General features: G+C 46.5%; 1 protein-coding gene across 1 annotated transcript in view; it reads right to left on the bottom strand.

The window, feature by feature from the left end:
• Window positions 1–2,476: 2,476 nt before the first annotated feature.
• CIT (citron rho-interacting serine/threonine kinase) overlaps window positions 2,477–26,522 on the bottom strand; it is a 158,155-nt gene continuing 134,109 nt past the window's right edge. Inside the window, exons 33-49 of the mRNA XM_057305738.1 lie at window positions 24,551–24,688; window positions 23,629–23,809; window positions 22,865–22,956; window positions 22,240–22,344; window positions 21,835–22,004; window positions 21,054–21,098; window positions 20,513–20,593; window positions 20,242–20,377; window positions 18,441–18,580; window positions 15,871–15,963; window positions 14,220–14,328; window positions 13,981–14,109; window positions 13,356–13,436; window positions 11,565–11,643; window positions 11,252–11,431; window positions 5,907–6,207; window positions 2,477–4,894 (exon numbers count right to left, since the gene is read on the bottom strand). Coding sequence (XP_057161721.1) covers window positions 4,871–4,894; window positions 5,907–6,207; window positions 11,252–11,431; window positions 11,565–11,643; window positions 13,356–13,436; window positions 13,981–14,109; window positions 14,220–14,328; window positions 15,871–15,963; window positions 18,441–18,580; window positions 20,242–20,377; window positions 20,513–20,593; window positions 21,054–21,098; window positions 21,835–22,004; window positions 22,240–22,344; window positions 22,865–22,956; window positions 23,629–23,809; window positions 24,551–24,688 — 2,084 coding nt within the window. The 3' untranslated portion in view covers window positions 2,477–4,870. The remainder of the gene's footprint in view (window positions 4,895–5,906; window positions 6,208–11,251; window positions 11,432–11,564; window positions 11,644–13,355; window positions 13,437–13,980; window positions 14,110–14,219; window positions 14,329–15,870; window positions 15,964–18,440; window positions 18,581–20,241; window positions 20,378–20,512; window positions 20,594–21,053; window positions 21,099–21,834; window positions 22,005–22,239; window positions 22,345–22,864; window positions 22,957–23,628; window positions 23,810–24,550; window positions 24,689–26,522) is intronic.

The following is a 26,522-nucleotide window of genomic DNA, read 5'->3' as shown; positions in this document are numbered from 1 at the left end:
TTTCTGAACATGCATTCAGTTTTCCCAATACCTGATTCTCCACCAGTGTTTACGAACAGTTTGAATGAATTAATGAGCATCCAAGTCCATGGACCACTCACATCTCCATCCAGCTTCTGAAGAATTCCTCCTTAGCACCTCTCTTGATCAGCAAATTAGTGGAGGAACAAGCCAGAGCCTTTTGACCCAGAAGGCCAATGAGAATTGTCTTTAGGAGAAAATAAGGAAGTTACGAGCACATGTGCATTTCTTCTAAAGCCCGAATCATCCCTCCTGTTGTAATAACATCTGCAGGGCCTTCCTGAGAGCCATCACTGCAGTAAGTCAGACCCTTGGAGAAGATTCTGAAAGCTGGAGCAGCCAGAGCTCCCAGTCTGTGGGGCCTGCCCTGTCTCTGGTTAGCTCCCACTCCTAGTCTTTTTTGTTTTCAGTACAACTAAAGGGCCTTTGCCTGGATGAGGACATCAGCCCTCACTGCTACCTTTTCTACTGCCCCTGGAGTGAATTCACCCATCTCATCTGGAAAATTGTAGGACTGTGAGTCAACTTTTTCCTTTTTGTGGTCCTCTGAAAGACAGCCTGAGTTGCATATAGTAGTAAAGTCATTTTCCAAGTTCTTTCCTCTACCTCCAACAAGCCTTCCAGGGTAAACAGAGTTCCATTAATCATTGATAGACTCAAGGGAAAGCCAAGCGATCAACACTGTACTGTATTTCCACTAGCCCCACCCTCCCCAGCTTTGGAAAGTAAAGCAGTATTTGATTAGGCAAGTGATAAAACATTTTTCTCATACAAACACTGTGCCTAGTGCCACAGTCTCCAAGCTGTAGACATCGTAAGCGCTATTTAAACTGCCCAGAGAGAAGTCTGACCGAACAGGCCAAGGTTACGGTTGGACCTGATATGAGTCTTGTGGGGGCTGGGGCTGCCCTGTACACTCTAGGACAAACTAGATGCCAATCGTGATCATCAGAAATGTCTGCAGACATTGTCAGACGTCCTTAGGGGAAGGGAGCAAAGTCCAGTGATTGAGCACCACCGGAATAGGCCTATTCAACTGTTACTATGAGCGGAAGCTTAGCTGCTCCCACCCCTGCAGGCCTAGTCTTAATGCTTTAGACTTCAAACCGCATGGATATTTGCTAAAGCAAATCAGATTCAAGAGGCCCAGTTCTGAAGAAGAACTTCAGTCCCATTAAGCAAATTATCTTTTTTTGGCCTAAGGCTCCAAATCCTGAAGTTCCATGGTTATGAAATTTGCTGTGCACTCGGTGTCTTTATTCTCATGAAAATTAAATTGTAACCACAGAACACGTGGCTTCTGATTCTGTGTTTAAGAAACAGAAGTGGTGGGGACCTGGGTGGCTCAGTGAGTAGTTTGCTTCTCCCTCTGCCCCTGGCCCTCTCTCGTGCGTGCTCTCTCTCAAAATCTTAAAAGAAAAAAAAGGAGTGGGCATCATGGAAGATTGGGCCTCATTTTATGGTGTGGCTGAGTAATTTGTTGGTTGTTTCTTTGAGGTCGATCCTTAGGGTCCAGAGAACCTTTCTGGAACATTCCTTTTCGAACCAAACTGTTTATGCTTTTGAAGTACTCCTTGGCTGCCGAGAATTCTCATTAACTGAAATGGTTGGTTGGTATTTGACAGACTTTCCCCAGTATTGTAAGGAAAGAAAGGTTCCAACATTTTTACTTGTTTATCTTCTGAATTACTTCCCTTCTTATAGTTATGACCTTTGGCAGGTTTTTATCTCCAACAGTGATGTAGAACAGAATTGCAACTACGGTTCCTGTAACGAGCCATGTCAGATATGACCCTGCAAGTGAGATCACGACTGTGGTCAGATTACTTCATTGGAAAATGAAAAAGAGTAAAAGCAACAGGAACCATGAAAGAAATCACCATTTGCCAAAACTGATGTTTGTCCGGATCAAGCAGAGTTTATACTAACAAACTAAAAAATCATGGGAAAAAATCTACCTCACAGACTCTAAAAATCCATCTAGTTAAAAACAGAAGTATTTACATTTTAAATTACCTTGATCGGAACTCCTCCAAGGAAATCTACATCATTAAATTCCCCATGGCCTTAGAATGGATGAGATTTTGAGGTGACCTGCTTTCTTGGTTAGCTGCATCACAGGGAACAAGGTAATCCATCCTCAAGTAAGCCTTTCAAAATGGCCTGTTTGCGTGAGGAGCTCTCCAGGTCTGCAGTCCTAGAAAGTGACCTAACTGCCAGTTCACAGTTCCCTGGAAATAATGACCAGACTTCAACAAGGTCTCACTCTTGGAAGAGAATGCTGCCAGGCTTCTGGACGCCGGGAGAGCAGTGTGCTCAGACCTCTGTGTTGTTCCGGGACCCCAGAGAAAAAGGAAGCAAGGTCCATGTCTTGATAACAAGCCTATGCTGACACGGGCACAATACTTAGGATTTTTATGGTCTCAAGAAAAGAAGAGGTCGTTGCACAAAAGCAAACGTTTTAGATCATTGCTTTATTTCACTATTGTTTAACAACAAAAGTTCATTCCTCTCCAGGTGGATCTTGAATTGTTCCTTGTATTCTTTTCCTCATCCTGAATAAAAAAGATAATGAAGAAAAAGCCTGTACTTTTGGAGACCTAGAATCTTACCTATGCTAATAAGCTTTTGACTGCAATTTCGTGGTCCGATATTTCCTGCTGGCATCTTGGTGGTCCCACGGAGCTCCCCACCCTCCCGTGAAGATGGCTGTCCACAACTACCACCGTTGAAACCAAAAGTAAGTGTTGAAAAATGCACCTTTTACAATAAAAAAGTAGAAACCAATTCAATTTCCTTTTTTTTTTTTTTACGAATATAAAGTTTCTTGTAAATATGTACAGTCCTTTGAGCTAGTTCTATAGCAGGAAGCATTTCACAGATGAGACACACGATACACACGTTCCGGGCTCAAGAAGCCCATTTCTCATGGAGATCCTAAATGAAATGCCAAGACTGAAAGACCAGTTTTCAGTGACCTTTCCAAATACTTGTGGACCAAGAGACAAAAACTTCAGCAAACACTCAGTCTGATCTGCCCTGGGGAAGGGAGGGGATGCGGTATGACCCCAAAGACTCCAAGCAACACAAAACAACAGCATGACACCTTCCAAGGGCGTAACAACATGGAGGGGAGGGACACAGGCGTTCCAAACAAGAAAGCACTTAGGTTAGGAGACGAGCAGGAAGGAGCTGGGATCTGGGCCAGGTTGCAATCTGGAAAGTGATCTGAACTGTGGACAACGTGGGTTGAAATATGGTTATGTTCCCCTGTGGTGGTGGAAACAGGTCTACCTTTCAGCCTACCTAGGATGTGCCTTGGTCGTTCGAAGCGTGCCTAAGAGTCACGGAGAATCTGAAGCAGGAGATGCCTTGTGGGAGATTAAAGGCAGAAATAAGGCCGCTAGTTAGCTTGCCAACTGCAAAGCCTCTAGGTTGGTTCTTTACCAGTTGCCAGGAATTTCGCACTCTGGTAGTGGGCAGAGGGAAACCGTGGGAGCCGCGCTGCACCTAAGAGAGGACCTCCCAACCCCGGCAGGGGCGGAGGAGGGGCCGCAGCTCTCTCGAACTTCCTGGTCTTCGTCTAGCCCCAGGGAAAGGCTCACGTGGGAAGTCACAGTTTCGTGGGGTAGAACCCTGCTGGGTTTTGTGTGAACACAGAGTCATCCACGAGGGAGTCAGCAGGGAAGCGGGAAAGTGTGAGGTGGCGGTTTGCTGAAATCCTTCTCTGGTCGTAAGGCTTGAGCGTTTGGTTTTTTGTTTGTTCAGTGCTACAGACTGCAGCTTCTTGTGGCCAGTGAGTTGGCAAGTGGTCAGAGGGTCTTGATGCAGCGGGAGCTATGGTATGGTACTAGTACATCGGCAGAGCAACCCAAGGGGGGCAGCCAGGTCGGGGGGCAGCACATGCAGTGAACCGCCATGCAGAACTCCCGGACGGGTCTCTTCCCATCCCAGGCTGGGGAACAACGCACTGTCGTGGACAGGAGGTGGGCACCCCCAGTCCCCTCCCGGACCCAGAGACTCAGTAATGCTGGGCTCCGAGCAAGTCTATTGCATGCTTTCCTGGCCAAAGCTACGTGGAAAGCAGGCTGGGGAGATGACGCTGAGGGGCAGGGAAGGAGAACTCCTCGAAGTCCCTTGGCCCCAAGTCACTGCCTCCGAGCTGAGGCCCGATGACCTCCGTACATTCTCAGCTGGTGGGAGGGGAAGTCGTCAAGGCCATAAAAGGCAATGAAAACAGTAAACATTTGGCTAGGATGTCACCCTGGGTAAAACAGGGCCATCTGCGAGGATGGACTGGGACAAGAATGAACCTACATGAGTGCAGGAGGTTAGCCAACTGGCGGGGACTCTTCCACAATACGTTTCCGGAGCAAAGACCTGATGGTGTGATCTAGCTAAAAATGACTACAACAGGAAATACATTGCTATTCAAATCTATTAAGAATTCTGTTGTCTTTAAAAAAAAAGAAAAAAGAAAAGGAAATCCAACCAACCCTAGGATCTTAAAGTAGCTATTAAATAGGATTCTAACCACGTTGTAGTTAGCGCAGGTTGGTTTCCTTTGCTGAACCAGTACAGGCTAGAGCTAGGTATAAAAGTTTATGAATGCTCTGAAAGAGTAACAAAGTGCACAGAGGATGACTGCAGGAAGGCGCTGGCAGCTCCTAAGAGCCTCGGCCCCTGCACCCCCTGGATGCAGGGTGTCCACACGGAGGTGGGTCTGGGCCCAGCTGTGCCTTGGGGTGGCTGAGCAGATGGGTGCTGGGGGCCCCTTCAGCAGAGTTCCTTAGAGTGTTTGGTGTTTTCCTGCAGATTAAGATGAGGAGTTGGTTTTCCTGGCTGAGATTTACACTGAAGACTGGTCCCAGACCTAGGAGCAAGACAAGGAGGAGTTTTAGCTGAGGGGGCCAGGAGTCCCTGGGCTCGCCCCCACATAATCGCAGCAGGAAGCGTGCCACACTTGGTCTCCCTGCAGCCGTTAACACCCAGTGCTGCCCAGGCTGGCACGAGCGAGCATAGCCAAGCCGCTGACCTCGGGGTCCATCAGGGAATGAAACTCATGGAAAACTCTCCAAAGCTGTGGATGGATCTCTGTTACACATACACACACACTGGCCCCCGTTCTATCAGTATATCAGAGGGGATAAGAAGAATTGACTGGCTTTTCCTCCTCTCTTTATTGGCAGGGGTCCCAACAGTGACCTGCTCGTGGCATCAGGAGAATGTGACCTAGAAACCAGCCCTGGGACAGCAAGGTGGCTGTGCTGTGCAGAAGAGGCCCCTGGAACTGGCTAGGCTGCCAAGGGGCACCAAGCACTCTGACCAGACCCTTCCCCTGCTCAGGGGGCCCCCTAGTCTTCAACATCTCCCACCATCTCTTCATTCGCTAACTTAAAAAATTACATCAATAATACATGCATACAATTTAAAGATTTCAAAAGGCTCAAAGTTCTAGAAGGCAACCACTGTTCCCAGTTTCTGTGTAGCCCTCCAAAAAAATTCTTGATGTACGCGTGTATCTGTACATGTGCTTGAAAAAATTAGGCAGAAACGTTTTGTGTAGTATGCTACCATTTGTTTAAAGAAGGGAGGCTACGCATACATATTTGCTTGTATGCACAGAATCTCTCTAGAAACTGCTTACACTGGTTGCCTCTGGGGAAGGGAATGATCTAGGGTAGCTATGACATTTTGAGGTACACATGTGCACATCATCCATTTGCTTAGAAATGCCTCTTCTTACATATGTTTTCTTCCTGAACTTGCTATATGTCCTGAGAAACCTGAATTATAATAAATCCCCCCCCCTTTTTCCCCAACAGTGGCCCTGAAGGGCCCTCAGCGCTGCAGGTCACTCGTCTGGCCTCAGGATGGTGCCTTACCTTGTTGACCTGGGACAGTGGGGTCCTCACGGCTCCCACAGGCAGCCGGCCCCGGCTGCTGTCTTCGAACAGCCTCCCAGGGGAGCGTTCCCTCCGCGTGCTGAGCATCCGGCCTGGGGACTTCTCCCGCTCCAGGGGGCGGCCGGGAGACTTGTCCCTGCGCAGCTCTGTCCGCCCCTCTCGGTAGCGGTGGGGTGTGCTTGGCTCTCGCGGGTGGCTGGGGCCTTCCGGGGGTGCCGGGCTAGAGGCCACACGCTTGGTGATGTGCTCGTTGTACGTTGGCGGGCCTCGCTTGTTGGGGCTGCAGGTGACAGGAAAGGAAGGTGCGAAGCCGAGAAGCCATAACCCCAAAGGAGCATCTTCCTCCTCTGAGCAACCCCCCATGCCCCAATCTTTAGTAGAAAAGATGCCACCTGGAGTTCTTCGGGCGTTTTGTTTTCTTTTGGTAGTGAGGACAAGGAATGAAAGATGACAACAAAAGAAAACCAAGCTTCCTGGTCTGAGTGCAGGATTCTCCTGAGCGCCTACTGTGTGCCAGTCCCTATGCTAAGTTCTTTATGTGCTCTGACTCTAAATCATCAGAAGAGCTCCACAAGCTAGGAGAAAGCATGACCCTCACCGTTCAGACAAGACCGTGGAGACAGGCTGGGGGCCTGGCCTAGGGAGCTGCAGAGCTGGGACTCTGACCCAGGTCAGTTTGACGTCCTAATCCTATATCCTGTATCCTACTGACCTAGTATTTTGCAGAGCCTAGAAGGCGCAGAAGGAAGTCTTCATTTAGGGACTGAAGCTGCTACAAGGCCCTTGATACAAGGGAACAATTTGGAGAAAGTCTGTACTCGTCACTGTCAGCTGCCACCATATCTGTCCCCCGATCCTCGGCCTGATGCTTGGTCGCCTCTCCTTCCAGGTGGCTTTCCAAGCCTCTTTGGCACCCACTGCTGATGTGAGAGGTGTAGGGATCAGGCCTGACAGGTTAGAAAACTGAGGAGGCCAAATAAAAACAGCATAGTTGGCTCAAAACATGTCCCTGGCCCCAAAGGTTGATAGTAATAACCAAACAACTGAAAACACTGGGGCCTTTTTATGGCCTATCCAACCTTCCACCCAGCTCCGGCCTGGATATTTCAAATGAGGATTTCAGCAGATACAGCCCTAACCATCTCTCTGAAGAAGTGAGATCCAGAAACAGAACTGAGAGTCAATTCCTTCCCACTCCAATGAGCAGAAAAAGTACTCAATCCTCATCATCTCAGCACAATTAGAGCTAGGAAAAGGGAATCTACTTAAAATGGGCACATTTTATAGAGAATATTACTTGGAGAACATATTTTGATTGGGGCTTTATCTCAGAAAATAAAAGTAGAAATCAGGAAAGTAAATTTATCCTCGTTATTTTTAAAATCTAAATTACAATTGGAATTACATGCTTCTTCTAAGAATGAACCAAGTATGAATCACATACTGATTTATCTTGCTCTAATTTTCGCAACAAAATTGCATGCTAATAAGCTCAATGACATACTTTCTGTCAATGCTGGACTTCAGTAAAGTCAAAGTAATTTCTTCAAAAATATTTGAGAGTGTCACTGATTTTCCCAGAGGCCTATCTTAATCCTTGATACTTAAATCCTGCTCTTTGAAAGGGACCGAATTTGTTGTTGTTGTTGTTGTTTCCTTCAGTTACTGGTCTAACTGCCAGAATCACTTTTGTCTATGCCCATAATTTAAAAACAAATGAAAAGCAGGCTCTAGAGCAAGCCGGAGGGCCAAATTCAGACAGATGACCTGTTTCTATAAATAAAGTTTTATTGGAACACAGCCATGCCCATCTGGTTATGCACTGTCTATAGCTGCTTTCACACAACAATAGTTGAATAATTGAGACAGACTATATGGCCCACAAAGCCAAAAATATTTCCTATCTGGACATTAACAGAAAAAGTTTGCCGATTCGTGAAACAAAGGTGAGTAGAGGTGATTTGAGAAGTGATCAGTTCATTGTGAAGATTTTCATGTGATTCTCTGGTTTCCCTGTGCAACTCTAACTGTGAAGATTCCAGACAACATGGCTAGAAAGTCTCTGTGCTACATGCCCAGTGGAAAAATTTAAGATAAGTCAGATTTCAACATCTTGAAATAAAGGTTTATATTTCCTCTCTGGTCATGTGGCTTTAAGATATGGAAGACAAAAATAAATTCCAAGGAGGAGAATTACATGAAGCCTATTTGTAATGGAAGGGAAATTATAAAATGTGTCCACAGGGGCCCATCCTAAAGCAAATGAGAAGGTACTCAATGCCCGGGGGAAGAAGGATGGCTCCAGGAAGACCATTTGGAATGTCAGCTTAGATAAATCGGATGAAAGAAAATACCCATCATTCTAGGCCGAGTGGGCAATCTGCCATCTCTGTATCCATTAATGACCAATGATCTCCCATGCCAAATTTATGGCCGGGGTGGGGGGAGGTTGGGGAGTGTTTGCAAAGAGTTGCATTTCCTGCCCTGCTAAACAGACCAGGTCAGTGAGGCCTTGCAGTGAATCATACTCAGCCAAGCTGGCCTTCTACATTCTGACCTTCCAAAGCAGTTCTGCATAAAAAGACCATTTTATAAGCCAAGAGACAAGCAAAGACTAACTGCTGATTTTCCGGACATGCCTGGCCACAGCAGGAAAGCAACAGCATTGTCTCAGCTTCTCCTTCACATGAACTGGAGCCCCTTGTAAGCCAAGAATAAGCAACTTCTTACAGAGACACTATATAGTCTCAAAAGGAAGGTGCCTGCCATCTAATTAGTAAGGCAGTGGAGAAAAAAAATCTAATTACAGTATTTTGATTTGTTCTTGGCATGACTTGGAAACTACTTAAAGAAAATCAGGACATTTTCAGGAGAACGATAGTCCTTTGAGCAGTTACTCTTGAGGCAGGGTCAAGCCAAAAGAGTTAGGAACTGCTGGTTATTCACCACTTCTGGGTTTCTAGCCAGTGCCTGGGATTAAACTTACTGGCCAAACATTTAGACTAACCTCTTGCATGTCAACAGAAGAAAGACATTCATTAGGACATAGTCTCAAAATATTAGATTTATGACGTTCTTTTCCAAGACCAAAGCACTTTTTAAATATTAGAGGTAGTTCCTCCACCAAACTGAGAGTTCCTTGAGGATAAAAACATGTCTTCATCAGTGTATCCCCAGCCCCAGATATTGTGTCTAGGACACAGTAGGTGAGCCACATAACTCTTCACAGAGTAGACAGAGTAGTCCAGAAAACGTAAATCCTAGGTCAGTTAAGTATTCCCCTGGGTTAAATAATCTCAGGACTTCTTTGGAGACCAAGAACTTCAAGTTACACATCTGAAGCCTACCCATCAACCTGGATCTGGCTCATAGACCTCTGTGTCAAGACAAGGTCAGTCGCACTTCCCACGCTCTGCTGGTACGATTACAAATGGATATATAGCCTTCAGAGAGGAATACTCAGCAACATCTATCAAAATTACAAATGGACATCTGATGTCACCCATCAATTTTCTTTTTCTAGGAATTTCTCCTACAGATAGATTCCTAAGCCTGCAAAATGACATAAGCACAATGTCACTTAATTTTTTACAGCAACAGTCTGTGAACCACCGAGACATCAACTGATAAAGGAATAGTTAAATAAATTAAGGTCACGTGAAGGCATAAATGCTATGTAGGCATAAAAAATAAAAGCAATGAAGAAATACTTCTGATACTGACGTGGAGCAACCTCCAAGATACATTAAGGTACAGAAGAATGTGCACAGGGTGCTATCACCTGTATCTAAAAGGGGAAGAGCGTTTCCAGAATGGGACAGTAATGACTGCTGAAAACCTGTTCCTCCATTAAAGCAACAAGAACACTGGTATCAATGGTCTAAACCAACTTTCCAGAACTCTGGAAATTAACCAAAGACTTGCAACAACTCAAAGACCAAAAGCATTTATGTAAGAAAAAGAGCTGGATCTCAGAAAAACAAGCTTTGTGTCATGTTAACGTTGACTTATTCCCACCCTTTTCTCCCCAGATCTGCAGTAGTTTCAAAACCAACAGCCCTGTAACCACAGTAGCCACTGGAGGGAGATCAGGACTGAAGCTCCCCCAAAAAGCCCCAGCCCCAATCCACAGCCCCATCTGACCTGTCTGGCTACCAGTCTCAGGGCTTTTTATCTGACCTGATGCAGGGTTTGCTCAAGAAAAAAGCCCTATTCCCAGATGTTTATCAGAAACAGTCAGCAGCAAGTGTTTAACCTGGCAAATATGCCCGAGGCAGTGATACCAGTTGGGGAAGAGGCTGGCCAAAACACTCAAAAGGCAATCTGGGAATAAGATGTTATAAGGCGTTTTGAAACGGTCCCATATATGTGTAGGAATCTAGACGGCCACACACACAGGCAAGGCACTGCAAATGCCCAGGAAAAATCTGAGAAGGCCTCAGTCTCTCAACTCTGGCTGACTTTGAGCATTGAAGGTGTGGCCAACACACACACACACACACACACACACACACACACACACACCTCCTCAGCAAACGGTGGGAGACTTCCTGGTTCAATGCACAGAAGGGAAATCTCTGCCCAACCATATTAGCTGATGACTAACTTAACCAAGCAAAAACCTGATTGGCCACACATAACAGAGAATACAGACTTGAAAGATTAGTCCAGGAGAGTCCCTCAATAAACTGCAGCAACAAACACAGGGAGGGGTGGGGATCTGATTTCCAGAATTGCCACAGAAATGTTCAGTCTCCCAACAAAAAATTGGAAGACATGCAAAGAAAAGAGGAAAGGCTGGCCCATACCGAAGGCCTTATTTCTTCTGGGAAATCTTCCCTGGCCCCCATGTCTAGGCTGGGAACCCTCCGCTGGGCTCCCAAGGTGTCTTAAACTAGCCCAGTCAGAGCGCCATCCTTCTAAGGTTGCTCTAATTGCCTGATTGCTCACGTCTCTCTCCCACTGGGCTCTATCAGGGAGGGATAGCGTCTGGTTGATGCGGCGCTATACCTCCCACGGCGAGCCCAACTAGCATGGCAGAGTATCTGCTGAAGCAATGAGTGCATAATTCATGACCCAGTCTAGTGCCACTGAAAATACCCAACAGAGAAAGACCAGACATTCCCTTCCACCTTTTCCAAGGGGGCATGTGAAAATTCTCCTGATACTTGAAAAGGACTGAGTCACTTTCACGCTCTATCTCAAAGAAAGGAGTGGCTTGAGCTTGAAGATTGGGAAACCTTTGACCAGTTTAGCAAAATTTCCTTCTACCTTACAGAAAAGCACTCTGCCTCCTGTAATGAAGAAGAGGAGAAGTGTGGTACCTGCGGGAGGTGGAGGGGCCCCGGTGGTGGTCAGTGCCAGACTCCTTCACGAGGTTTCCTTTGCAGCAAATGACCCTTAATTTATCCTGGTATGAGGATGCCAGGTAAATCGCTCCTGAGGAAATTGCAGGGCCCAAGTAGCGTGGGTTCGGGATTTCCAAATACGCTCGGGCGGGAGTCCTATGGAGTTCCAGAGAAGAGTTCACATTCAGGTTACCTCCATTGCTAGGTGGGATGGGAAGAAACAGACACTTGGCCCCGACCCCCAACCCCAACGGCTGAGCTTTTCAAAGCCTGAAAGGGCAATGCTTACCCTAGAGAGGAGCGTGCCTGGATCTCAATGACTTCGAGTGAGTTGAAGTGGGTCACAAACAGATAGGGTTCTCTGTAGGCTGCATGGCCACCACAGAAGAAGAGTGTGGAGCAAGGAAGGGTTAAAAGAGGAAATCAAAACCAGGCTGCAATGCAACCTTGGACCCAGCAATCCCACCGAAAATAACTCATCCTACACATACATCCATGTGCCAACATAATGAGGCATGTTCAAGCTTACTCACTGCCGTGTTGTCAGAGCAGAAGATGGGAACCAAATCAAGAGTACGTTATAGGGGGTCAGTTAAATAAATTATGGTACATCTGTGGGATTCTGCACAGCTGTAAAAATGCATGACCCTCTCCATGTACTGATGCATAAAAAACCCGGAGGTGTGTTTTACTAGTGTGTAAAGCAAGATTCGGAATAATGTGTAAAGTGTGGCATCACACGGATTTAAAAAAAAAAAAAAAGTGTGTTGTGGGGGGGAGGATAAGAGTATACTTTCTTATGCATCTGTATTTGCACAAAGCACTGGAAGGATAAGAAAGAGAAGTTCCACACACCCCCCACACCATGGGGGAGTAGGGATGGAGAACTGGGGAGACAGGTTATATGGGTGAGACTTTTCATTGTATACCTTTTTAAACTGTTTAATTTTGTACATTTTCAAAAAAAAATTAAAGACTGGGTTCAAAGATAATTAAATATTCCTAATCTTAATACTATATGTCTGTATCACGGTTATCAATGAAACTCTAGGATATGATGGGAGCTTTTTCTGTCTTAAAAGGAAAAGGAGATTATCACCATTATCCCTTGTGGTAAACTAGGACTTCAGTTTTGGACTATTCGTCATGCCTCCCGGTACTCAGGCCCTGGTGGAGCCTCCTTGCCTTGAACCTAGGCTGACCCCATGGCTGCATTAACCAGTAAGATGTGGTGGAAGCAAGAAGGCCTGCCAGCTTCCACTTCTGCTCTCTTGGAAGAAGCCATGTGGAGAGGCACTGAGGCCTCCAGCCACCTGCCCCAGCTGACTTCCCACCAATTATACCAACTGGCCGCCACTTTGTGAGGCCATTTTGGACTTTCTAGTTATCCCAGTGCCCCCACTGGTACCACATCAAGCAGAACTGTGCAGTCAAGCCTCAGCATCTTAGGCAAGAAGTTGCTGTTGTCTTGTCCATAACAAGTTTTGGAACTCGTTATGCAGCAAAAGAGAAACCAAATAGTCTTAGCAGGTATTTTAGCCATAACAGTGTTTCAGAACGTTCACACCGACATGAGTGTACATATTTGTACATATGTGTGTGTTTATGCTTTGACCCAGCAGCTTCACTTTTAGGGCTTATGAGCAACAGATACTACTTGACAAGTGTGCAAAGGTTAGTGCAAGATGTTCATCACAGCAATGTTTACACTTACGGAAAGAATGAGCATGACCTACGTGCTCTGCCGAATTAGAACTGGTTAAATGGACAGGTGTTCAGCTATGCCATGGTACTCTGCAGCCTTTGAAATGATTTCAATAAATTCACGGAGAATGCTCTCCTTTCTTCATGAGACCCTAACAAATGTTTCACAAGGCCGGTGGATCTGGCTTATGCAGTCCTTCATCAAGCATCAGAATCTCTGCCCTGAACACTATTCAGGGGACTATAACCTATGGCACTTGGTGTCTAATGTAATCCACGGGCATAGCACTTAAGCCAAAAAGGATTCCACCTGCAATTCTTTCCTAGGACTCCAGCTGCTGGCAGAATACAGCCCTCTCTACCTTGCATCACTTACCAAAGGCCAAAGGTAAGCGACTCCACTTGAGATCGTCTGTGCGGCTACGTCTTCCGTAAGAATCCACGAACACCCCAAATTCTGCAAGGAGTTGGAGCCCGGGGGCATCAACACAGTCAGAGGCAGCAGTATCAATGACCCCATACACTTTGCCAGAAGAATAGGGATGGAGCCCAGGGCACCACCAGGTAGATTTAACTGGATCATTAAAACCTGAGGACGTTTGCTGAGTCACATCTCTCAGAGATGTGTTAAAGGAAAGTGGGAGAAACAGGAAGGAAGGAGGAAGAGACAGGAGACATGGAGGAAGGGAAAGGGAAGAAACAGAGACCGAGACACAGGGAGGAAGAGACAGGAGGACCCAGAGATTTGATGGCGGGGCGGGGAGAGGAAGGAGGAATACAAAAGATTGAAGAGAAACGTCAAAAGAAACCCCAAGAAAGAAGGAAAGGAAAAGAGAGAAAGGAGAGGGAGAAAAAGCAGCAACGGGCAGAGAAGGAAAGAAGTGGCTGCTCTCAGGAAAGAGTATGAGACAGCCGGACTGGGAGACAGCCGTGGTGGGGGTCTGGGACTCCTGGTGCCTGCAAGCACTCAGGGCAGTGGCCGACAGGGACCCCCGACTCACCGTGGAAGCAGAGCAGGTACTCCTCCCGCTGCCCTGCGCCGTTCACCTGCACGATCGAGACAGGAAAACTGTTGGAAGAGGAGGCAAACACAGCAGGTGCCAAGGAATGGTCATTCTTATCCAGGAATTCTGTAAAGGCAGGTGAGAAGTGGGGCGTTAGGAAGGAGCTAGAGTTGGCGGCAAGGCCAGAGCAGAGTGTGGGCTGGGGGGCAGGACGGCGGGGAGGAGTTGGGCCCTACCCTCAAGCGTGTACTGCTTCATGTCAATTTCGTAGAATTTATTGGTTCCAATGAGGATACTGTAATTGGTGAAGTGGATGCAGCTGCAGGGCTCTGAGGTCTCTATCTCCTGAGACAGAGGGTAGAAGAAAACGATGTGCGTTAACACAGGGCAGCCCCATTTCCCCTGCTATTCCGTTCCCCCCTCAGGCATCTAACAGAGCCTTGGAGACGGAGATAGTCACCTCTGAACTTGTTCACGTTCTCAGCCACACAAAACACACACACTCAATCCTTTCATGTCCCCCATGAAGACTAATAATCCCTTTGCTACCTCTGGGTTCTTTGCAACCCCAGACTAAAAAAATAATATCAAATGTTAGCCAAAAAAAGAGGCAGAAACACCATTTCAATGAAAAGGTTGCATTCAAAGACAAATCTTTAAAAATACAAATTCTTATCTGAGGAAAAAGACTGGAAGACACAGGGCTGGTTAGAGGGAGTGGTTTTAGCTTCCTTCTTTTTGTGAGCTGAGTTTCTAACAAGAACCTATATTACCTATATAATTATCTCATCATCATTGTTTCATCTCCATTAGCGATCGGCTTTCTAACTACTTCCATTTCTTTTCAGGCCAATCCTAATATTTTCAAAAACCTAGGTATGCTTATTCAAAATGGTGGCCAAGAATTATAAAGAAGCAATGCTTTCTGAGACTTTTCCTAAAGCTAACAGTTCAGAATCTAATCCGCACTATCACCACTATTTCCTGAGCACCTGGTGAGTCTGAGGAAACTTTTAGAAAGCATGACACAGTGAAAGCAGGGCAAAATCAAACTGCAGTTTTGGTCTCAACTTTGTAACAGGATCTCAGCCGGCCTCAATGGTCTTACCTGAAAATCGGGGATTACCACCCTTGCATTTCAGGACTGTGGTGAAAAGTGTTTGTAAAATACCTCGGTCGCTGGTACCAGTAGGTGACCAAGAAAATAAACGAAGAGCCCACCCAGGATGAAACTGTCTCCCTAACACATAGTGACCCTTATCTGTTCACCCCTCATTTCACTTGAGACTCATGGTGAAGGCACCGAAATCAGTTAGCCTTACAACAGGTGGAGCTTTCTTAGTCTAGGGACAACGGCCGGCCTCTGGAAGCGGGGCAAATGATCGAATGTGCACCTTGTCCACACTGCAGTCACCATCACCACCGCTCGGCTCTAAGGAGAGTCAGCTCCCTAATTACACACAGGAACACAGCTAGCACTGGCTTTTCCAGAAGTTATTAATAGAAACGTCTAGGATCTGACAAAGATTCTGATAAGTGTCTCCAGAGACTGCTAGCTTCTCAGAGAGATCTTCTTTTTTAATGCTAATTTAAAAGTGTCTCTTCCATCAGCCTGCTTCCTTTCTCCCTTAACAAAGGGCTGAATCACTGGGCTGGCTGGAGAGGCAGCTCACAAACAGGAGAAAGAAAGTGAGAGGGAAAACTGTAGCCACTCAAGGCTCTGGAGCTTCCTCCAGGCAGGTAGGTTGTGTCTGTCTGTCTCTCTCTCTCTCTGTCTTTCTGGAGGTCACCCAGGCTGAAGGGACCTGGCACACACTGTTCCCTGAGGCAGCACCCTTTCCACACTGGGTGGTGGGGATAGCAGGACGGGCGAGGCTCGGGACTTACTTTCCGAATGCAGTACTTGCTGAGGTTTTCGTTGTAGCGGAGAATGACAACTTTGCTGGGCATGGCTGCACAGATGCAGAGCCCGTTCTCAATCTGAAAAGCAATCAGGGAAACAGAAAGAAAGCAAAAGAGGGTCACTGGTGCGTATACTGGCGCCATAGCAAAACTAGGAACTAACACCAGTTCAGAGCAGAGTTTCTCCACCTCAGTGACACTGACCCACTGACACAGACCAGATGATTGTCTGGGTTGAGAGGCTGTTCCGTGCATTGCAGGATGTTTAGCAGCAAGCCTGGGCTCTACCCTCTAGATGCCAGTGGCACAACCACCAGCTGACACTGCCCAGTGTCCGCCAGGGGACAGAAGTGCCCCTGGATAAGAACCACTGATTTAACAAAGACCTGGAAGAGGCCCCTGGAAATCACCCGACACCACACACATCGGGGGTGTGCACCTTCTGCTAGAGACAGGGGCTTCTGACAATCTTACCCTGAGCGGGGAGGAAGGCAGTAGAAGTCACCTGAAGAATTTAGGGACTGTGGTTCAAAGAGAAAAGTTCTTAGCTAAGATCTGTGTATGTAGATTTCTCTTTTTCTAGAACAGCTAAATCACTCTTACTTCACCTCCCAATACCAGGTCTTTGTCATTTCACCAAGGGCGAAAAGAAGCTTCTCAAATCAGTGCTGACATGAAGGTCAGCAGTTGGCATGGTGGGTGGAATGAGATGGGATGGGAGAGGGAAGGAATACACAGGAAAATGGAAACTGTTAGTAATGTTCTAGTTCTTGGGGTGGGTAGTGAGTTTGGGGATGTTTATATTATTAGATGTTACAATTGTATAATGTACCTATTTTTTAGGAGTTCCAACATTGTAAAATGCCCATTTCTCATCATTCACAGAAGAAATCATAAGACATTTTAAAATATGTAGAATGATAAAAAAAAAAAAAAACAGGATGTGACTAAAATTGTAGTTAGAAGGAAAATGTATAGCCTTAAAATGCTTATCTTAGAAAAAAAAGACCTGAAAATTAATTAGCCAAACAAGAGATCAGAAAGAGAACAATGGAAGGAAGCCAGAGAAAACTGAAGGAAGGAAAAACAAAGATTAAGGAAAAAGCAAAAATTAATGATAAATAAGATAATGCTGTCATAGCAAGAATCAGTAAAGCTGTTCCTTTATAAAGATTAGTAAAATCAGATAATGCTGATGAAATTAAGACGAATAAGAGATCCAGCACAAGTAATATTAGGGATAAAAAAATGCAACAGCTATAAGAGAATATACAACAAAGAACAAAAAGCAGAAAGAAGGAGAGAAAAAGAAAAAGAAATGTTCTCTTTAAAAAAAGAATTGATAAAACTGAAAAGGGATAGCATTCCTTGCCGGGTCCCCATCTGGAAATCCTGGGTCCACCCAGCAATGTCTTTCATCAGCCCCTCAAGATTCACCTCTGAGAAACCTTCGCAAATCCACAACTTTCTAGGGCAGCCATCCTTTATATTCTGTCCTCTTTTTATTGTTGCCACAGTTAATCCCAGTCCTTGTGTAAGTGACTAAGAAAAGAATCCCACCGGCCCCATGGCCAGAGGACAGTGGCCAAGGCCAAGGCCAAAGTCAAGCCCCCCTCAGGAGGTTCCTGTGGCCCACCACAGCCCTCCCCCATTGGTCCCCCATCCCTCACACAGACCCCCTGAGGGCTCGGTTAAGTACACAGAATGAGATAGGTAAACGCTGACTTGAGAGTGATAAATGCCAAATACCCAGTGAGCAGTCCTCTGGGAAGGGAAAGGTGGTTTTCAGCTGAACTCTGGTAGCCTCAGGGAGTCTGTAAATGCTTGATTCAGATTTCATTAAAGTTATGTATGTTCACAGGTATGCACCCACAAATACTCTTAATTTTAAAAGTTTCCTTAAAGAAGCAGGCAAGCAAATGTACTTATATGCCAAAATCAATAGCTATTAGCTACCAAAACATTAACTTGAGTTATCAGGAACTGACTTTATATTATATAAATGTCATAAATCAGAATTTGCAAATTTTTAGTAAAACATTTTTTCATCTAGTTCGGTCGTGGGGTTCCATGTTAGATTAAAAAAAAAAAAATGTCTAGGGGCGCCTGGGTAGCTCGGTCAATTGAGCATCCAACTCTCGATCTCAGCTCAGGTCTTGGTCTTGGGCCGTGAGTTCAAGCCCCATGCTGGGTTCCACTCTGGGTGTGGAACCTACTTTAAAAAAAGTGAAAATAAAAAAGACTCCATCACACACACACACACACACACACACACACACACACACATGCTCACGCACACACACACAATTTTTTTTTGAACTATGGATCATCCTTTTCGTCTTGTTAATTTTATCCTCATTTTTCTCTCTGATGTTTCCTTTCGACTCAAAGCCTATGCACATTTCATGGCTACCCAAATTGTTTCATGTGCCTAAAGGAAGCAACAGAAACTTAACCCAGGGAGAGGACATACAGTTTCCAAGGTCAAATCAATAAGTCCTGTTGAAAGGAGGCCAGAGCTGATTTCAAGAACTGAGGCCCTGAGACGAGCTTACCTTGCCAGCAGCGAACAAGTGGCAGCCCTTCACAGCTTCGAAAATGTTGGGGGAGATGTCGGGCTGGGCGGGAAGGTGAGCCTGTGCGAGGGACTGCTTCACTTTCTTCACGTCAACAAGGCACAGAGCCCGCTCTTCTCCTGAGGGGACAGGAAGAGCCTCGAGGTCAGTGTGAGGCAGGGAAGCCAAGATGCGGGAAGGCCGTTCCACTTCTCACAAGTAGCCACACAGGGACACACAGACGAACAGTTTTCCACAGAGTCCTGTGTACGGGGCTCGGGTCCAAGTTTTAGAACTACAGTGAAAAACATCTGGTCTCTTGGTCAAGATTCTGGCATGAAAAAAAAAATCTGCAGACGTAAAATCAGAGAGCATGAAGCGGACTTTTAAACATGCTCCCACCAAAGCCAAGGGGAGGATGGGTTAGGAACACTGAGGGGACATTTTATAGAACAATGGGCTTGGACCATTCCGATATGTCAATGTCGTGGAGGACAAAAATCCATTCCCGATTACAGGAGGCTAATGGGCACTACTAAATGCAATGCATGACCTGGGACGGGATCACAAATCAGGGGGGAAAATGCAGGAAAGGACATTATTGGAGCCGCAGGTGAAATCTGACCCCGGGCAGTGTATCAGACAGCTGCATCATACGGCAAGGGTTAAATTTCCTGAATTCCAAACCTGGGCCACGGGAAAGTATCCCGTGTGATACTCCAGTGGTGCTTCCATGCCCTGCCATGTTTGTCTGAACCCACGCAACGGACACCACGAGTGAACCCTAATGGAAATTGTGGACCCGGGGGACGATGTGTCACTGCGGGTTCATCAGTTATGGCCAATGAGCCACTCTGGTGGGGATGGTGACGGTGGGGGCAGGGGGCATCCGGGAACTCACTGTACTTTCTTCTCAAATTCCCTGTGAGCCTAAAGCCACTCTAAAGAATAAAGTCAAGAAGGGAGGAAGGAAGGTGGGGATGGAGGGGAACGAAGGAAAGGAAGAACAGGAAGGGAGGCAAGCAAGCAGAAAGAAACAAAAGAGGCAAAGAGAGGAAGAGATGAGAGACCAAGAATGGCCAGCTCCTGACCATATTCTTTCAGCCCCCAGATCCATCCAGCCACACCTGAAACAAGACCTGGCTGTAGGTGTTTTTGAACACTGAGCCAACAAATCACTGTTTTCCCTCCAAAAAAAAAATACAGACCACCAACAAAGAGAGAAAAATTTTTTTGCCACTGTTGTATAAGAGAACACTCTCGTTCTTAGCTGATACGCTAAAGACTTTGGGGTCACAGCTACAGGGGACTCTCAGATGGTTCAAAAGTTAGGGTGCGTGCATGTGTGTTTGTAGAGGAAGAGAGTAAAAATATGGCAAAATGTTAACAGTGGGGAACACTCCAAGGGTCTCCAAGGGGTCACAGAGAAATAAGAGGCTGCGCGTTAACAGCAGGCAAGCTCTCAGAAGGCCACGGCTCACGGTGGTGTTGACGTCACTATGACGTCGGCATCAAAGGGTCTGTTGTTACTGAGACTTTGGGGCTCACTACTCTTCACTTGGCATAACGGTGAAGTGGTATAACTTGGGGGTGTTGGGCTATGCTGCACCGGCGACCACGGGAACGAATCTGAGCCGAGAGCGCCATCAGTTCGGGCACCGATGGGGACCCAGAGGAAAGAGCCGCGTCGGCTCCCATCTGCCACCAGGAGGACCTGCCTTTGTGTTTCAGACATGATACTTGGCTCTCAAATAGTTTCCCTCGACAGTGAAAAGAAAGCGCCACGTCCTTGGCCTACCACCTGCTATCATGAGGAGCTTCTCCAGGTCCTTGATGATATAAATTTGGAAGACCGCTCCAATTCCTGGGACGTGGGTGAGGGAATTTTTCAAGACATTCAGTGCGTAGAGCCCTTCCTCAGTGCCCACCAACACCACCTGCAAGAACAGAAGTCCACAGGCGAGCGTAAGCATAACCACGTCCCCACGACAACCCCGAAGAGTAGTAAGAGCAAGAGCCCTTTCTCTCGTGACTGCGGGGGCCTCCGGCCAGTACCCAAAGAACGGCGCTACCTGGTCGCTGAAGGGCAGCGTGCAGTTCATGTCCAGGCGGTCATCACCTTCCAGTTTCAGCAGGGAGTTTCCAAGCAACTTCTTTACATATTGGAACCGAAAAGAAAAGAGAAAAAAGAAAAAAGGAAAAAAAAAAAAAAAAAAGACACAGTTAGCTTAAACCGTCCATAACCAAACCATCCAGACAGACAAAAGCAAAAACAGAGAGAAGTTTGGTGCCAGGAAGAAAGTAAGGTTACTCCTGAAAACGCCAGAAACACACATTTGCTGTTGGCTTGCCCCATATTTTGTTCTGAGCTCAAAAGGCAAAACAGGAATGTTACTGGTATCTCCAGAGTTACACCTCAGCTTGGACACAGAAATAAATGAGTGAAGTAGACACCGAGAGATTTTCTGCGGTAGGACATAAACGGACACTGAGGACGTGTCACCTGCAGAGGGTTAATAAGCCACACGGAAGGCTCCTTCCCCTCCAGGCTGCAGCCCAAGTACAAAGCACAGTGTCAGCAGCGAAGCAGCAAAAGCTTCTGAATCTCTTTACCTGAACCCACGCAGGCAGAAGCTCGTAGGGAATACGGTCACAGCCCTATTGTACACATATTAACGTGGATTTCAATAAAAGGCTCACACAGGGAACAACAGAACAAGTCATCAAAACAGGTCCACTCAGTGAGCCAAGCTCCTCTCAGGAGGCTCATGGTTAAGAAGTTTACTACTGCAAACACCGAACGTGTTTACTAGGAGCCCAGTGTTTGGTCTTTGGTGAAGAAAACACCAGTGAGCAAGGAGCCCTGTTTATATCCTGGAACTTTCCAGGAGGAGTGATGCCAGTCAAGGCACACCTACAGTTCTGCCATCGTAAGGAGAAGTAGGATCCCGAACCTGCCTACAGAAGAGCAGATCATGTGGAAGCTACGGAGAAGGTTATGAAAAGCCCTCCCTGAGTTGGCATGGTTTTGGACGACTTTTGTGCTGCTTCATGGCCAAGTGTTTGCAACTCAAGTCTTCAAATAAACTCATCAGAGTAAACGAGGGAGAGGATCTCCTTATGAGTACGTTTGCCACCATGACCAAGATCCGTTGTGCAACCAAGAGCTGGCTAACGGCACTGACACCCCCATTCTAAAGGGCTGCAGAGGGAGGGCGTGTGACACCAGACAGGCCAGCGCAGAGCCCGTGTCTTGGTCACACAAGAGTCCCGGTCATGAAAGTCTCGGACCATCACCCCTCAGGGAGGCAGCAACAGGGCTCCCAGCACCCAGGTAGTTCCCACGTCAGCCCACCTTACAAAGACAAGCTCCAGCACCCATCTTCATACTCACAGCATCAGCTTCTGCTTTTTCCCTAGAAACTCTCCCACCTGCAACAACAGACTCTAAGGCGGTGACCCAGCGCTGTTTGTCAGGGAAGCTAGGAGCCAGCAAATAGAGCGTTCTCCCGGGCCAGCACGTGGTGTGCGGGTGAGACTCCATCTTCAGGATGTAGGGGACATCTAGGGAATTGGACAGAGAGCAGGGGTTGGGTATGGCTTTCCCTCACTCCCAACCGGGGGGGGGGGGGGGGAGGATGGTCCTGAGGTGTCAGAGATCCCCCACCCCTAAGCATGCAAGTCCCAGTCCCCACTAAGATGGGCGACTGGAGGAGCGTGGCCCCTTCTACCCCGGCTGACTGAGGCTGACTGATCGAGCCCAGCGTGCCCCCTGGTGGGCTCTCCTGCTTCCCCTCACCTGCTTTGGCTGTATTTGCAAGCTCAGAAGCACCAACGGCGCCATGAATAGATACATCCCCGTCGGGAAGGCACAGCTCAAATTCTTCCACAGGCCTCTGTCCAGCTTGGTGCAAAGAGGAAGGGCAGAAAGAAAACCAAAAGAACAGGAACAAGAACAAGGGGAGAAAAGAAGAAAGAGAGAGAGAGAGAGAGAGAGACAGGGCAAGAGAGACAGTATGTGTGGAAAGAGAGGCGCACGAGAACAAAGGAGGAAGGAAAAAGGTGTGCAGAGAAGGCGGAGAGGGAAGATAAAAACAAAATAAAGTGTGTCAGATGAGTAGCACAGTCAAATTTCTGATGACGATGCGGATTTATGGGTTAGTTGACTGAGGCAGAAGTTCTCTGAAGGTGTATTAGCAGGTAGAATCTTCAGGGCAGCACCCTGCAGGTTCTTCAGAGGGGAGACCTATAGACGTGAGTATCGTACCAATAACCTTTAGCGAAGTCATTTGGTTTTTAATTTTCAAAATTGGAAAATCGTAGAAGGCTTGCAACGCAGTCTGAAAAACAAAGCCTTCTCGCCAAGACTGGGAGACCTGGGTCAACCACGTGCAACAAAATTTCCCCCTGAATTATTAATTTACCTTCTCTGGCTTCATTGTCATAAATGAGGACTTTGGATCCCTCCAGGACAATGTACTTCCTGTCCCAGCCTTGCTGTCCTCGTTTGTTATTCCTGGGGAAACAGGCATGGACAAGAACAAAGGTGTGGAGGCTGAAGAAGAATGGTGGGGAGGAGGCAGGGACTGCGGGGACGGGGAGAGGGAATCCTAGCCAAGACGCTTCCTGAGGAAAGCTCGGGAATCAGAGCGGCCTGAGCCATTGCGTCAGGGGCAGCAAAGCTTCCTTCTACCCTTGTAGGTTCTGTGGCCGGCCCAGGAATTTCACTGGCAGCAGACAGATGAACGGGAGAGAAGCATACAATTTTTATTTTACGTGTTCCCGGGAGTCTCTCCCAGACGATAAAGACCCCGAAAGTGGAGAGGCCTATGTGTTTGTATACTGGCTTGAAAAAAGACTAGTAATTATGAAAAAGCAGCTAAAATGTTACAGGAGGAGAAAGGAAAATAAGGGGTTACTTTAACAAGGGTTCTTTGCAAAGAGGTCTCTCTGAAGGCCTTGATTCCCCGGTAATAATATTCCTTTCCTCCTGGAAAAGGGAGGGCTGCTTTCACAGGGGAATCGTGTCTCCTACTTTCGGGAAGAGAGAGGGGAGGTCAGTGTCCTTATGAGACCGGCAGTTTGTCAAGTGCCTTTGGCTCAAAATAATCCTTATTCCCAAGTGGCCTATTTTGGCATGGTGTCTTCACCAGCACTGGCCCCAGCCCGAGGCACCCCGCCACAATACCTGGGCACCTTCATCCACCCTTCCAGGTGCAAGCCGCTGCTGGGCTCCTTGCTCTGGAGACCCGGGGAGTTCATTTTGTCACGGCAGAAGGCCTCAGTGAAGTGTGTGGCATACTCGGCTGGCAGGCCGCAGGTCGCGGGCAAGCATGTGGAACACTTGGGATGACACATCACCTGACATTCTGGGGAAAAGCAAGGAACATTCTGAAACCACCTTGGTGGACCCTGGCCCAGGCTTTCCTCTGCCAGCCAAACCCCAGCCAGGCCCCAACACCCAGGTGATGTCTAAGCTTTCCCAGGAGCCAGGCCCCGACAGAGAGAGGAAACGAGGGAGCCAAGTGTTCTCGACACAGTGTTCCTGGCTTCTCCCCAGGCTGCCACAAATAAGTGTGTAAGGGACCTGTTTGCACAGCTCAGTTGCAGCCAGCACACAGCCTAAAGGTGGGGAGAAAACAGCCTGGAAAAAGCAGGGGGGCTGGAAATCAGCAACGCACAAGGCATTTTGCACAGGGCGGTGGAGACGTGAGCTGAAACACGGATAAGCTCATTGCCTTAACAGGGGAAAAATAGTGTCCTCCCACTGAAACTAAAAGCTTGAAAATGAATGTACTACAGGATGAGAAATTTAAAAAGAAAAAAAACAGGGGTGCCTGGGTGGTGCAGTTGGTTGAGCGTCCAACTCTTGGTTTCAGCGCAGGTTGTCATCTTAGGATGTGCGATCAAGCCCTGTGTCGGGCTCCAAGCTCAGCAGAGTCCGCTTGAGATTGTCTCTCCCTCTCCCTCTACCCCTTCCGCTCTGCTCTAACATAAATAAATAAATCTTGAAGAAAAAAGAAAAAAAAAACCACCCACCCCCATCAGCTAGATCTGTTTAGGTGGAGACATGCAGGTGTCCCCCACGAATGCACAGCCACTGCTCTTACCAAGACATTTGGATGCCTGGCGCCCAAAGTGCACGGTATCCAGACACACAGCACACTTTGTGGCTCGCATGTTCAATCCTACGTTAAATCGGTGAGGAATATTGTGGTGCATGCGCTCCTTAAGACGCCGACTGAATTCTGAAGGAAAAAATTTTAAAACAATCATTAGGTACTACAAAACATCCCACCGAGAAAGTAAAAGTAAAAAAAAACCCAAACAAACAAAAAAACCCACAAAACACAGAATGGGAAAGAATATTTGTAAATCATATCTCTGACAAGGGACTTGTTGCTAGAATATATAAAAAGCTCTTACAACTCAATAATAAAAAGACAACCCAACTTTAAATGGGCAAAGGATGTGACTAGACATCTCTCCAAAGAAGTTAAATAGATGACCAAGAAGCACATGAAAAGATGATCAACGTCATTAGTCATTAGAAAAACACAAATCAAAAGCACAATGAAATTCCACTTCACACCCACTCAGATGTCTAGAGTCAAAAATGCAGGAAACAATGTTGCTGAGGATGTGGAGAAATTAGAACCCTCCTCATACACTGCTGGTGGGAATGTCAAACGGTGCAGCCACTCTGGAAGACAGTTTGGCAGTCCCTCGAAAAGTTAAATTTAGCATCACCCAGCAATGGTATGACCCAGAGATTCCATTCCTAGGTATATCCCCAAGAGAACTGGAAACATATGTAGCCACAACATACAACATTCTCAGCAACATTATATAATGGCCCCAAAGTGGAAACAACCCAAATGACTATCAGTGGATTAAGAAACAAGATGTGCTATCCATACACCAGAATATTACTCAACCGGAAAAAGTGACAAATAAATGCTATAACATGGGTGAATCTCAGAAGCATTATGCTCTATGAAAGAAGCCAGACACAAAAAATATGGTATGATTTCACTTACATGAAATGTCCAGAGTAGCAAATCTATTGGGCCTAGTGGCTGCCAGAGGTTGGGCAGAGGGGAGAATGGAGAGTGTCTGCTAACGGGTAGAGTGCTTTTGGGGGAGGAAAGGTTGAGACCAAAAATGTCCCAAAATTACAATGCAATGGTTGTACAACCCTGCGCACTTGACAAAAAACATCATACACTTCAAACGTGTGAACTGTATGGTATGTGAATTTATCTCAATAAAGCTGTTAAAAAACCATTAGAGCAGATTAGTTACAGAGTATGAAAGTATTTTAACACTAACAGATGCATCTAGATTTATATGAATCAACTTCAAATCTCCATTATCCAGTTATTAGGAATTGAGTATTTTTAAAGAACATGTTACCGGCAGAAGACAGGCTATATGATAATAAAGATGATTGTGGGCCTAAGGAAACCTATGCTGTAAATGTCTGTAAATATTTTAATCATTAAAGTTTTTTTTTCCAGATGAAAGCCTGTATCTAAGAGAATTCAGAATTCAGTTTAAAAACCAGTTCTGTATTACAGAATTTCTAGTTATTAGATATATAAACTGACTGAAGAATTCTCTCTTCATGTCCTGTTCTTTCATGAATAACCTCTTTTGGATAAAAACTCAATGTTTAAGCCTTAAAAATCAAATTCTTACATTTATATTCCAGTCCTTACATTTATATTCCAATTCCATTTAATAGGCCCCCCTCTCCATAGTGACCTAATTAAAGACAGCTTTAAACAGCAAAGCTCAGGATCCAAATTTCTGAATCCAAACTGGGTTCTCCACAGAACACAGGCTCCCACCCTTAACCAGAAAGCCATAAGGAATAAATGATGTGAGCACACTCTGACCTGGTGAATACGCAGAACATGGGAAGGAGGGGCCTGGGGTCTGAGGAACCTCACAGGCCGTGCTCTGTGGAGCCCGGTCAACGGACACTATGGTCAGAAAGGATTTTGGTGTGTTACCATCACCATCGTGATGACTATAAGAGTAAAGCTCTTTGATTCAAAGTGTTATGGAAACAGAGGA

This window comes from Ursus arctos, unplaced genomic scaffold (genome assembly GCF_023065955.2).
Source record: "Ursus arctos isolate Adak ecotype North America unplaced genomic scaffold, UrsArc2.0 scaffold_34, whole genome shotgun sequence".
Taxonomy (NCBI): Eukaryota; Metazoa; Chordata; class Mammalia; order Carnivora; family Ursidae; genus Ursus; species Ursus arctos.
This window is presented reverse-complemented; position numbering and strand designations above follow the sequence as displayed.